General features: G+C 38.3%; 1 protein-coding gene across 1 annotated transcript in view; it reads right to left on the bottom strand.

Moving 5' to 3' along the window:
• The window catches only part of kctd8 (potassium channel tetramerization domain containing 8), a 35,915-nt gene extending 24,437 nt beyond the window's left edge, over positions 1-11,478 (bottom strand). Inside the window, exon 1 of the mRNA XM_067456990.1 lies at positions 10,159-11,478. Within this exon, the coding sequence (XP_067313091.1) occupies positions 10,159-10,993 (835 nt within the window). The 5' untranslated portion in view covers positions 10,994-11,478. The remainder of the gene's footprint in view (positions 1-10,158) is intronic.
• Between the last annotated feature and the right edge of the window lie 3,732 nt (positions 11,479-15,210).

Here is a 15,210-nt window from a genome sequence, read left to right as displayed (position 1 = left end):
TTACAATTGTGGAATATAAAGTTTGAGAAAAAATATTTTGGTTAATTCATTACAAGAAATCAATTAAAAAGAAATAGTTAACATTTTGATATATAAAAGACACAATGGTGTTGTATTAAGTTGCGATCATATGTATATTTTCAAATTCATATGTAGAAAAAAGGCTTTTCAAAAGTTTTCAGAGCAAAACCAATACAGCTAAGAACAGCAAAAGATGGGACTACTCTCATCCTTATAATGAATATACTATTCTTCTCCTTACTTTTGTCATCCTTTCACACACAGTATGAATACATGCTCAAGTAATTTAGTGAGTGTAATCTCTCAACCCCAGCAGTAATTTGTTTACATGATGTGACAAATCCATCCACACCATCCAAACACAATGACAGAACATCATCAGCGTTTACACACCACAACAACCCTGTGCTTTGACAAAGACAAACGAGCGGCCGCAATGGAGCTTTGGTGGGCTTTCTTGGTTTCTAATTACATTATATTATTTGCCTATAAATCAAGACGGACATTGTGACTACTGTTTTTTTAAATGGTATTTAAAGGTGAAAATTTGGTGTTCGGGATTATGCATGATCATTTTGTATGAAAAGTCTGTTTGACAAGCTCACATTTACATTTATTCATTTGGCAGATGAATTTATGCAAATCAACCAATGGTACATCGTAAGCAGTTAGTAATGTAAGGGAGTAGGCTAGTTTAAAGACAAAAAATTGCACAGTGGTTTTAAGTTTTCATGATGTTGAGATCTTAAGGCTTAAGCTTAAGTGCTCGAAATTACTTTACCGCATAAATACAAATTGTGTGACTGTCTTACGTTATTAATATTTTTAAATGGGTGAGCTGTAGATAGATAAGGACAAAAACTAAAAATCCTTATAAGAAATAAAAAGACAGAAATGAGACAATTACTATAGGTAGGAATACACAATACTTTGAATGTAGATTATATAAGTCAGATCACTTGGTCTCTAAAGAACTGAATGAGAAATATGAGTTTATATTGAGATCTCTTACCTTCGCTTCTTTTGCAGACTGAGACACATTGTTGAGATCTCCTCTAAAGAACCAGAGAAATTCCTTCATCTGAAGAAACACACGTGTCTCAGGAGATCAAACTTAAGCTGCAAGAGACTCAAGTAAAACCCTCCATTTGCTTTCTGAGTCTAGTCTCGTTGCTTTTGGAGAAACAACGGAGAGATTAAAAAGATTAAGATAAATTCACTGTGCAATTCTTTTTTGATGTATCTCCTACCTAGACTCCTTCCTTACACGAGTAATCACTTGTTATACCATTTCCCTATGGGCGAACAGATGATAGTTCCCCTAAAATGAAAATTCTGTCATTTACTCACCCTCATGTCCTTTCAAAACTGTATGACGTTCTTTGTTCTGTGTAATACAAAAAAAGGACATTTGGAAAATGTATTTTTACGCCATAACAATGAAAGTCAGTGGGGCTAATGTTTTTTTTGAATACCACTAGGTATGTAAATGTACGTCAATCGGTAAATTTATCCAGTTTGATTTCAGATTCTAAAAGTTCTGTTTATATAAACCCTAAACATTGCAATTCAATTGACACATTTCTTTCAGATTTAGGTGTTCACATGAAGGCTTTTCAGTCCAACGGAACTATCATTTCGATTATAAACTAATTATTTGGGAAACAACTTCTAAATGTAAATTTTTGGGTGAACACCAAACTTTTAAAGGGTTACTTTAAAGAGAAAATTCTGGCATGAATTATTCACCTACATGGTAAATGGACTGCATTTATATAGCGCTTTTAACAGACACTATGGCCATCCAAAGCACTTTACATATTGCCTCACATTCACCCATTCACACACCGACGGCGGTGTCAGCCATGTAAGGCGCCATCCAGCTCGTCGGGAACAGCTGGGGTTAGGTGTCTTGCTCATGGACACCTCGACAATTGGTCAGGTGGAACCGGGGATCGAACCACCAACCTTTCGGTTTGTAGACAACCTACATGAACCACTGAGCCACTGCTGCCCAAAAATGGTGTTATTGTTCCAAACCTGTGAAACTTTTGTTAAAGTTCAGAACAAATCTTTTGATTGAAATCTGAGAAATCATGCATTTAGGCCTTTATATTCACATATAAACGACTCAAGTATGTTCGCATGACGTGCAACCACTTGAGTCGTTTATATGCATATGAGATTATATGAGATTATGAGCATATGAGCATATGAGATTATGTAATCAGCATATGAGATTATGTAATTTCATATGCTGCTTAACATGAGAATAAACCTCATTGGTTCTTGTGTTACGCAGCGCCTTTGAGCTTCCACAAGAACCAATGAGGTTTGTTCTCGTGGATCAAGCAGATTCAGTTGAGCTTCTATTTATAAAGGGACAGAAGGCTCTCTTCATTTGTGAGAGAGCGTGACAACGACATGAAGGTGAGTAATTAATGACAGAATTTTCATTTTTAGGTGAACTATCCCTTTAATTTTCAATGTCTGGTCCGTTCATACAATTCAGACTATCAACGTGTTACGGTGAGCGTTGAGCATCAGACCTTAAAGATACGTCCCTGGTTATTGGATCCATCTCTGGTTTCACTGTACATGTCTCTCACAATTTATGTTTAAACTCTTGTTAATAATTGCTGAATACGTGAATCGATTTGTTTGAATATTCATGCGGGTCAGATCCATATACTCAACCTTGACCTGCTCGCTCTTCCGTCTTTTTGCTTCTCTCCCTAACACAGACAGGCATTGATCTAACCAGTCCTGTATGACTGAATGTTACGCTGTTCTGAGTTTTTAAAAAACATCAATGGATGTCAGTTAACTCTGAGATGTAACTCAGCATTCACAACACTGCCCAAATGACAGTATTTTTCACAATTTCCTGTGCTGAGGAACAAAATTACATGAATCAGACGAAGATTTTACATTTCAGTTTGTTTTGTTGGCCTGGGGAGTTTGGCCATAATGAAAAATCAAAGGGAAAGATGAAAACAGACCAAGCAATTTTCTTTCAAGCTTGTTTACTTTGCTTGAGAGCAGCGGTTCATGAGATGACTGACTGGCTCCAGCTCCTTCATCCAGAGGTTTGGAGGACACCAAGAGATCGACGGAGGGCAGATGACAGAGATTTATTTGCGTCCTCTGAGTGAGTTAAGGCCATCGTGGCTTTGTAATCAGAGGTTTGATTTGTCCTTCGACAGAGTGTTAACCACCCGCACACTCGCATCACAACAGCAGCGCATGAGGATGTGTGAGATTGGAAAAACACACACACACACACACACACATACTTTCACAACACTCCCACACATAAATATACTGACAAGCGCAAACATGCATGATCAAATTCAGCCCACAGCTAATCTGAACACTGGTCTATATTAAACCATAGATCATCACAATCACACCACTGCAAGTCCAAAGACAGCGACTGTATTTTACTTAAAGTCAACTAGAAATCAAAATCGACAATGTTTACTTTCTTACTACATATTCCCGGTCCTGGTTTATCAAAGAAAAACATCTTCATAATCTTTCATCAAAATGCACTAACTTGCTCTTGCTCTGAAACAACTGTATGTTCTGCTGCTGGAATCACTTTAAAGCATATAGTAAACAAATAGCCTATATATACCCCCAACAAGTTAAAACCATTTTAATATATACAATATTTTGTAAAGAATTAGTCTCTTTAAAATTGTGGTCTGCATTTGACTCAGGACCCTCATTCAATGAAAGTCTAAGAAATGAAAAAAAGTAACACCACCCCTCTCCTCAACACACAGGACACAGGAGTCGTTCATATCTCTAGCACAAGTTCCACACCAGTTTAATACTTATGGCTAATGGGTTGTTCAAATCCCCAACTTCAAGTATATGAGCAATAGTAATAGTGATGCTTATCTGTGTAAACATTACTAATCATGTGTCACTGTCCCTGGATGACAAGTGTTAGGCTGTTGTATGATGGTGGGGGGTCTGCTATTGTTAACTAGCAACTATTGTACAGTAAGCCCCTCTGGCACGCCGAGGCATGTCCCATCCTTCCTCTGAGCCTCCGGAGCTGTGATTAGCATCCTGACAGAGATAAGGAGCCGACGTTGATGCTACTGCGGGGCGGACAAACATCACGCTAAGCTTGAATGACAGCCCTGCTACAGTCGGGACCGCTGGTGACCGTTCCACTCCCTCACCCTCATTTTCTCTCACTTATTACTTCTCCCCTTCTTTCTTCTGGCTCTCCGGCACTTCTGCCTCTGCAATCACATACGCAAATTATACAACTGACAGCAGTGTGTCCAAAATTTATAAAGAGAAGAGAGACAGACAGATTGAGAAAGGGACAAAATAAAATGAGAGAAATACTTTGAAAAAATCTCAAACCTCAATTGTTAAAAAAATCAATTAAAAAAGGTTGCAGGTCAGGTTCAACTTCAAAAGGGAAATTTTAGAATAGATGCTTTTTTTCTACCATGAAATAGTATTATAAAAGCTTTATATTTAAATATATAAATATTATAAAATAGAAATATACTTTTATACAAATAAAGGTATATTTAGCATATATAAAAAGTAAGTATACATGAAGTTTGTACAGTGTAAATGTGTGTATGTAATGTATATGACATGGTGATAGTTAATCTAATTAAATCGCAAATTAATTGCACATCAAATTTGGCTGAAAAATTACCCCCAAAAGATACTTTAATGTCAGTATTGTTTTAAAAAGAGAAAAGCTTCAAATAGACATTACAAAAAGTAGCTTTAGAAACAAAAATATTTTATTTGATTCAGCATAGAATTTATTACATATAAACTTTTAAGCTTCAATGGCCATGAGGGCGAGTAGGTGATGACAATTTTCATTTTTGTGAGAACTTTACCTTTAATGAGATATTAATATGGAAATATGCCATTTTTGTTAATGAAATAATACTCGAAATAAAAAACTAAAAATGCCAGTAGGTGATGGTAAATGTCTAAATGAGTAAGTCATGAGGGCCACTGAATTATTGATTCACCCGATTGATTCGCTCACAACGCGGATTCATTCAGAAACGAATCCCCTCTGTGTGTTGATCGGAGATGCACATCAGTTCTGCTCTGGCTTAATAGGTAATATTTTCGTTGGCAAAATTAAACAATAGCCAACATTATTGTGTCTAAAATATGACACAGTATTAACCTCCATTGAACTGTTGTATAAAATCAATTTCACATTTGTGCTATTCGGGCCTATTTGTGTAATATTGCGCTCATTCCTCGTGTGCAAACTATCATGACATATATATGAGACAAAAATCCATACAGGGGCTTTTTTGCCCTGATACGTTGAATTTTAGGGGCATTCTAACTGCATTCTATAGGCTATATCATGCAGTAAATGGCTTAATGTTCATCAGCAAACAAGTATGAGAAATGTATGAAGCATTTAAAAAAAAAAAAAAAAAAAAAAAAAAAAACATCCCCCAATAATTAATTAAGTAAATTAACATGTTAAATCGACCGCTCTAATACATATACATATAAAATACACTAACGTTTGAAGATCAATAAATACATTTTAATTTGCAATTTTAAAATAAATGCATTTTTTTTTCTAAATGTGCATGTAATTGCAGTTATATTTCATTAAATTATTTTAAACAAGTCAAGCCATAAATTCTCAAAGCCCTAAAATTCAATAAACCTATAGTTTGCTTCTGAACAGTTTAGAACTAGAGCTATACAGCCAGTATGGATACTAGTTGTACTAGATATCCACTAATACCCAATGAACAATTCATATTATACATGAAGTAGAGTAAAAGTAACGTTCAGCAAAGTAATTTTCATTTCTGTTTCTAGCTCATTAAACTGATATTTGCTCAGCACTGCCACCCATTGTTTTGGAGGATAGTGCAACATAATGGCTGCATCCTAATTCAGAGGCTGCATCCTTCGAAGGGCACATTCGAAGACCGACTGTCACAAGCGGCACAACGAAGGCTGTACCAATTCAAAGGCTCCTTCAATTGCATCCTTCATTTCCAGTGCAATGAATACAACAGATGGGTTCTTTGTGGCCTTGCCTATCCCAAAATTAATTACGCACCAGTAATGACAGGATTGTATAAATTGTTGAATTACACTTTTATTAAGTATAAAGTATTGGCTTTCAGCTTAAAAAACTTTAAAGCGGTTTAAATGTTGACATATTATTAAGGTGCTATTATATATCGTTTATACTCTTCATTATACAGAAAGGGACCATGTTGAATATATTTAGACAGTTTGTGAACCCTGTTTTGTTTTCAGACAGTTTAATATAACTTTTAAAAAACTCCAATACAATGTTACTGCCACTCATTGACAAAAGCTGTCACAGTTGCTAGGCAACAAGAACAATCCTCCATAGGCTAGACCATCCCATTTAACAACACTCATTCCGACCTTTGTGGCCTTCAAAGGCGTGGCCATTTAAGTCCTATGAAGGATGCAGCCTCTGAATCGGGATGCAGCTATTGACTACAACAGCCTCTGAAGTGCTCACACAACTCAAGTCTAAGAAACTATATACTTATACTTATGTCTCTGTACAATAATGCAACCATATATTCAAGATTCGAGGAGAGAGAATGTAAAAGAAGTTAAGATTTGGTCACTAAAAAAACCCACTTTGGGGATTGGGAATGTCACCTTAGTGTCTTTATACACTCTAAAAAATGCTGGGTTAAAAACAACCCAAGTTGGGTTGAAAATGCACCGACCCAACAATTGAGTTGTTTTAGCCCAATGGTTGAGTTGTTTTAACCCAGTGGTTGAGTTGTTTTAACCCAGTGGTTGGGTTAAATGTTGCTTAAGACAACCCAATTGCTGGGTAAGAACAACTCAACCATTGGGTTAAAACAACCCAATTGTTGGGTCGGTGCATTTTCAACCCAACTTGGGTTGTTTTTAACCCAGCATTTTTTAGAGTGTATTAAAGGCCCACAGAAGTGTTTTGAAACATGCAGCATTATTCAATGTGTTGAGGTAATATCCACTGAAACAGGGAGACATATCGAATAGTTACTCCCCTTTTACAATTCAAATAGGTCCGATAAGTTTTGCGGTCTGCATCAGCTTGTGCACATGATCTGCTCTGTGCTATCGTGACTTTGGACCGGAGCAGACTGAATGAGTGCTGTGGCGGTTCGTGTGGCACTAATCCGAAACCAGACTTCATTCGACCCCAATGGAAAGCATATATTTACACTGTCTGAATCATTCCATATCCCCCATATAGTGCACTATGCGCCATTAATCATGTAGAATATAGTCACTGTGTGAACAAGTAACCGATTTAAGCCTCAGCTTCAGTATCTATTTATAATGTAGGGGGCGGGATGCTTTAGGTTCCAGTGAAGTGCAGAGTGATGTCATCAAAACCACTGATCCATATTGACAGAAGTGAGAGAGTAAGGGTGCTTCTCAATATCGCTCCTCGTTTCCTCGCTTCTCCGTCCTCCATCCTATGACCCGGAAACCGATGGAGCTCAGCCATCTTGTAGGAGATCTCAATTCTCTAATTGCACCACGAGGAGGCGAGGATGGAGGAGTGAGGAGGCTTCCTGAGGAGGCTTCCTGAGGAGTCATGAGCGAGGATACACTGGAGTATCCTTTGCGGAAGTGTTTTATCGACTAAACGTGACGCACGCATTAATTCTTCTCCTCCCCCTTTATATCGTGCCACAATTTATTCATCATTATTATTATGTTTACATGTACAAGACACAAATGTTTGTCAAATAACAACAACTGACAGTTGCAGAATTATATTAAAGCACATGAACGAAACAAATAGAGAAACAAATAGAAACCAATACTATACAATGAATAAAAAGCAGTTAATAACTGGAATTCATTGTTAATAATAACTGGTAATATTCATTAAAATATGGACAAATGTGGTATTGTGTGGAGGCTGAAGCTTACAATATAAATAGTTCTCTAATGTTCAAGAATCCCAACTAAATCCAGCGGTGTCATCATTAATTGACGCCGCTTTAAAGTGATGTTAAAGGGAGCGAGGATATATAATTTCACTTGATTCAATTCCTCCGTCCTCGCGTCTTTTCCTCACGCCCTGAAGGGGCGGAGCTAAGGAGCGAGGAAAGGAAACGAGGATGCACAAATAAGAATTGGGAAGCACCCTAAGATATCTTCTAAACACGAATGTTGTTAATGTTTAGGAGCACACTAGCTTATCGATAACAGTAAGGCTAACATATTTATATTAAAAGCCGAAAAACGTTCAAATTTTGATTTCATGGACGTTATGCTGGAGCAGAAGTATTTAACATACTTCTACTCCAGTGTGAAATAATTACACACACCACCTTTAAACAACTGTCAATAAATGATCAGGCAGCTTCACAGAATGGACATTTTATCTTCATCAAGTATCTTCTAAAACCGAACACGCAGTAAAAGACGTATACAGACACACACAGTCATTCATTAACTCACTCGGTCTCTCTCGCACACACACACACACACACACACACACACTCTCGCACACACACACACACACACACAAACACACACACAGCCTCATTATCTGCGACATGCAGCAGTAGGATTAGCTCTTGAAGTTCCATTACCTCGCTTAAGTCTACCAAAGTGAGATTTTTCTTCCTCGTAGACGGTCCTTTTTTTCTTATCAGCATGTTTCCACACTTTTCTACCTGTCCACGCAGCTATGCCTTATCTCAGCTTTAATGTGCACATGCACAGAACCAGCTAAAACATGCTCAAATGTTTCATGCAGTTTCAAGGACCGAACAAATTAAATAAAAGACAGTTTAAAAGAAACACCATTAATCAGCTACAATCAATCACAAATCAATCAAACCAGCTTGCAAGCGGTTTGGCCAGAGCACAATCACATCAGCTCAATCAGAGACTGCATTCTGCCTGACACCTTGTAAAAGTGAACTCTCAGTTACTGCAGTGTGAAAGCATCAGCCTGCAGTGGATTAGCGCTTGTCTGTACAATTTAAGAATGACAAACCTGAAGCAGCCAATAAGAATGAACTAATCAGCAATCGCTTAATCCAGCTCTGATTTACATTGGCTAATGAGGAGGCTTTGATCTTGGATTCTTTATGATTGGACACAAGTGGTGCGTGGGATTGCCTAGTGTACTATCCTCTCTATTCAGTACGTCAGGCCTGAGGCTCTTGCTGTCCCAGTTATGACACACATTTACATGAACTGCGATGAATTACAGCATTAAAGTCGCTACATATTGAAGAGTAGTGAATGGGAGAAAGAGTGTGTGTGTGGGGGTTGTTAGGTGTGAGAGAGAGGAGAGAGAGAGAGAGAGAGAGAGAGGAGAGAGAGAGAGAGAGAGAGAGAGAGAGAGAGAGAGAGAGAGAGAGAGAGAGAGAGAGAGAGAGAGAGAGAGAGAGAGAGAGAGAGAGAGAGAATCATTTGATTTTGAGATGCTAAAGGAATGGATTGCAGATGAACAGTGAAAGAGAAGGAAAGACTGGGAAGGAAAAGAAAGAGATCCAGCCTGGGGGTCATCAAGTATACTTGATTCTAAAGGAACTCATTAGCCGTTATCAAGTTGTGTTTTCTAGCTACATTAAAAAAAACACAAAAAAAAAACACTTTAACTCAAAAGATTAGAGTCAATAACGGTCAACAAAACAATGTCAAAAAACAATCTTGGAAACTGATCAAAATAGAGCCATGCAAAAGACTGGAATCATTCCTTTATAGGACCCTACAATGTCTTCTTTTCTTTAATAAAGATTAAAAATAGTTTGATACTTTAAAAATAAACACTGTGCAAGGATGCCAAGTACTTAAAATTTGTCTTCAAGTACGCTTAGATTTAATTTGCATGCAGTAAGCAGAAAAACCCAATTTACCCAAATGTACCCAAGTCACACCTGTTCTACAATGGTTAAAAAAATCCTTCTTGCATGCACACATAAAATGAAGTGCATGCTTTCTTTTTTTGGTGGTGGTTGGAGGGTGAAAGCTGGGGGTTGAGTTGTCCCTCTATCTCTTGGGAAAGAGGCTGGGAACACTCGGATACATGAAAAGGAAATTAGAGTGCAGCGCAGGCAGGTTTGCGAGAGCTGCTCTGTCACTTACTGAAGAAAATGTACTCTGTATAGCTGCTCCAGATCTTGTCGTCTCTGTACTGGTTAACAAAAGCAGCTGTTCCGGTTGAGTTGCAGGCGACCATCTGGAACCCAGCCTCGCTCAATCTGTCGAACGCTTGCTCCAGGTAGGTGAACTTCAGGTAGAAGCGTGAGGTGTATTTCTCTGGAGGACGGTCAGGATCCCTACTTTCATTCAGAGTGTCCCCGAACACCTCTTTTGCCAGAGCGATACGCCCGCAGACCATGATCCGTGCCACTCGCCGAAACTTAGCATCGGCTTGGTTATCCCTCACCATTGTGTAGGATCCCCGATAACCAATCGTAATGAATCCTGACCTTTTGTCCAGGGTGGAAGAGGAAGTCACGTAGTTGGAGGCACTGTTTCCAGTTCGAGTCACCAACTCGCTACTCTGTGAACTTTCCTCAATATCGCTCTGGCAGCCCTCGTCGTTGAGCGAGCCTTGCTTGGCTACACGCGGGCCCAGGAGTCTCAGAAGTTCCCCCAGCTGGAAGTGCTCGGCCTCGCGTTGAAGACGTTCCCGTTCCGGGAAGTGTTCGGGTAGCACGAGCTGGCGGTCCCGTAGGAAGTCCAGCACGTATCGGAACAAGAAGCCATCGCGGTCGATGAAAAAGCGCCCTCGACTGTCGCGGGGCAGCTCGTGCGGGTTGCATCGCGTGAACATGGTGTGGAGGGTGGTGTCAGGTATGCTGACCAGAGTGGAGCGTTTGGTGACATACACCTGGCCGCCCACATTGAGTTCCACAACCTCCGGGTACGGACTTGACACCTCGCTGATAGGGAGTATAGTTTCCTTCATGGCCATGATCCAAACACACCAAAGCGACAGGGTAAACAAGACGAATGAAGAAAGGCGACTATGGAAAGATCTCAAAAAGAAGCAGGCAACGAATCCATAGAGGTCCAGGAGTGATGGATGTCAGTCAAGGTTTTCACTGCCAAACAGCTGTTAAAGTTTGAGAAAGGACTACATCGCTGCAGGAAAATGATAGAGGGATGAGAGAAGAGGGAGAATAAGAAAAAGGGAAGAGGACAAGAGAAGGGGATGGAGTGCTATCAAGTTTCCTCAGCTGCTGTCCCTCTGTTGATGAAGAGAGCAGTGGAGTACGAGATGTAGACACTGGGGGAGAGAGAGAGAGAGAGAGAGAGAGAGAAAGAGGAGGTGGGAAAGAGGAGGAACGCCAAAAAGAGACCCACATCATTTGTCCAAGGTCTAAGGGAAGCCACAGTGACATCATCTACAGAATGAGAGAGGGAGTGGAGGTGTAACCACACGGTCCTGCCTTTTAAAGAGACAGCGGCACTATAATTCAAACATGAAAAGAGCAAGGAGACTTTAATGAGCATCAAATGATATAATCAAGGATATGTTATAAACCCATAGAAAAAGATAATGAGAAATGCAATTTTGGTTTGTTCTTTTAGTTATGTGCTTATGTATGCTGTTGTGTAGTATAATGTTCTCTCTAAATGACTATCCGGTGTAATTGAGTTGGACTCCAATGTCTGCATGTTGTGGCACAGTGAATAATGAGCAGGCACACAATGTGATTGTCTCATGGGAATAAACACAGATTATCTGTAATTCTCACATTATCTCTGCCAAACCATTAAAACGGAGGGAGAAAGAGAGAGTCAGACAGAAGCACTATATTAAATAACCCAGAAGACTACACCGCCATCTAGGGGCCATATGTAAGTGCAATCTGTCAGGTTTGTCATTGAAAATAAAAAAGACAGTCTGTAAAACAATATCAAATTCTGCTCAAGTTAAATTGATTTGTATTTCTAAACAATAGATTGCAATTCCGTGTGACATTTTTAAATAAGTGTTTTTAATTATCAATTATTTAAGGTTTCTTAATGGATTTGGTAATGTTTTGTAGTAAAATCTTGATATAAATGCTGAATTTATAAACGTATAAACATTTTTTTTATAACTGATTCATACTCTTTTACTCAGATAAGTATGATTCAGATCATTTATTTATTATGCACATTTAAAACAGCCACAGGACTAACCAAAGTGCTGAACAAACTCAAATAACAAAAGATAGAAAATTAAAAGAAATAAGAAGCAACATTAAAACATATAAAGGAGCGACATTAACAAGTTTAATCTACTTACTATACAGTAAACAGTAAGTAATTCAGAATGCCAACCAGGTCAGTCTAAACTTAACTATCAAACGGTAAACAGTCCAAATGGTGATGACCTCTTACACTTTTAAACCCTTTTACACCTGACATTTTTTTAGCAGAATGCATTTACAGCTTCATTCTCAATGTGTCTATTGGAATCGGATAGAGATCTGATTGCACTTATAGCCACAAAATCATAATCTCCATTTATAGAATTTGTAAAACAACGATGGATAATTCAACATACTTTCTCTCATTTCTTGCTCAAAGAAATTAACAGATATTTTTAGAAAGTTTTAAAGCACCTTCTTTGATAAGAGATGAGATTCCATTATATAAAGTTGTAAAGGTGGTCAAAATCCCAAGCGCATTTTCAGCAATCCAATCACAATGCATTGTGGGCGCAACTACACCTGGCTTGTAATGCGGTAACGCCATGTGTACAATGGGCTGCATAGTCGTTTTTGTTTGTTTTGTTTTTCATACAAATAGTCTTTCTTTACCAGTGCATACAAGTATATACAATTACCTTATATCCACATTATTCAACTCTGAATGAAAGTGACAAAACTTTTATTGGTTGATTTGACCCACAGATTTAAAATTTGTATGTAAGAATGTAAGAAATATAACATTTTAAAGGCACAATATGTAATTTTTCGCCACTAGAGGTCACTTATTTAAAACAAAGGCATAGCTTGATGATGCCTTGATTTCATGGAATCATGGGAGTTGTTGTCTTCACCTCTACAGCCGGTAGAAAAGAATCCAACAGGACTTGGATTACTAATGAGAGACAAGCGCGACATATTGATCGAGAGCAGTGGAGCTTTTATTACGCTGCAGACGAGCGCTTCTGCTTTTTCCGCTCATGCGTATGTGGGGCAACACAGTACTATTTTATTATATTACATACATTTGAGTGTGTTGAAAGTTATGTTATAATGCTACTCTGTGTGTTCGCTTGGTGGATTCTATGAGACACTTTTTGCACACTGCAGTAAACTAGATTGATATTAGGCATGGTAAAACATGGTACTCGAGGTAAATCAAGAAAATAAGATTTAAACAATAAGACTAACTGTGTTGAACTTTATAAGAATGATTCAATTTCTGTCAATGAATGTATCCAAACAGCTGCTCATCTGTTTAATAAAACACATTATATATTAAAGCGTCTTTTGTGTTTCCATGGTTTCTACAAAATAAAACCGGAAATTGAGGGTTAAGTGGGTATGATGTCATTGATATGCCATGTCCTGGTTAAAATGGCTTATTTCTCTGGATTAAACATTCTTGAAACCATTTGGGATAATGTAAGTAGTACACAAATCAACAAAATATCTAACATTGTTTAAGTGGTTTTTCAAAAATTGACCCATCAGAAGATTTTAAAGCACCTTCATCAAAAGGATCAAAAACCCGTCCAGCTATGAGGTGACACTTTCTTGAAGGACAGAAGCACACGTGGTTTTAGGAGATGTGGATGACGATAATGTCATTGCCTTACTATTTATCACTGTCATTCTGGGGACGCTGTCCCTCCTGAGAAACAATAGGCTTCCTCAAGGGATAAACTGAAAGCCATTGTTTCTTGGTGCTAATCACCTGGCTGAGAGCTGACAATGAGTAATTACTGTGATCCTGAGGACTGCAGCGGTGTGTAAATACTAGCTGCTTTTGATGAATGAACCAACTGATCTGCAGTCATATTCAGCATTTGCATGTGATTGCCATATTAGGTGTACTTGTAAGATCATATGGTAAGAAATGTACCTATTTAAAGACAAATACCCACAATAAAACAAAGCAAAGGATAGTAACTGTGCCATGCTGGTGTATATAATAATGCTGTAGCTTGCCTCTTTGTGCAATTGTATGGTAAGCTGGAAATCACAAATCTTAAAAAAAAAAAAAAAAAAAACTGAAAGTGGGGGATAACAATGGTTGATTTTACACATGATTTTCCTACTTCTCTCCCTCATTTTGCTATTTTATCTGTTTTTTTTCTTGCTAAAAGTCAATTATCATGGCTTTTCATTATGACAATATGACAGGCTTAGTGGATGATAAAGCAGGCAAAACCACAGACTTGAGTTGAAATGCAATTTACACCGAGCCATCTATAGAGGCTAGAACACTTGAGGATAGCCCTTTTGACTTGGCTCAGTAAGCAACCATCCAAAACAACCTAGTAACCACATAGCACAACACCTTAGCAACTGCATAGCATCACCCTGGCAACCACTCACCTTTTCTTCAGAAAATGTCTCTCCTTGTGTGACTTCACCTCTTCACCTTCCTGTCAAGTGATTCAGTGTCGCTCCATGACGCCGTCCATCCTCTTTTCTTTTTTTTGAATTCTGACTCCAAACGGACTCCACAGCCACACTTCCCTCCATGATTACACTCAGACACCAGCCAGACCTGCACACAGAGCTGTTCATCAGCCACTTAAGACAGCATGCATGGCTGATTTTATGGTGGATGGCACAGAATGACATTGACCTTCCCTCTAAAATAAACGCTCATGAGGTAAAGCACCTGTTAAGTATGCAGCACAGTACATGTGAATGACACACTCAATGTCATATTCAGCATGTAGAGCTTTATCATCCAGAGTAAGTACACCACCACCGCACATATATATGTAGATAGATATGCTTGAATGCTGTTTTCCTGGTCTGGTCTCTTTTAAAAAAATAGTTTTCTGTACTGACAGTAAAAATATAAATTAAATAAAAGTTAAATTGCAATTTTATGACAGCACAACATTTTTAACAAGATACCGACTAAATATACACAGAATTTTAACAGTTCTCATCAATCAAATGCAATACAAAAACATATGACAAACAAAAACATATGAAGTCAGTTAGA

Source organism: Pseudorasbora parva, chromosome 11, assembly GCF_024679245.1.
Source record: "Pseudorasbora parva isolate DD20220531a chromosome 11, ASM2467924v1, whole genome shotgun sequence".
In the NCBI taxonomy this organism is placed as follows: Eukaryota; Metazoa; Chordata; class Actinopteri; order Cypriniformes; family Gobionidae; genus Pseudorasbora; species Pseudorasbora parva.
This window is presented reverse-complemented; position numbering and strand designations above follow the sequence as displayed.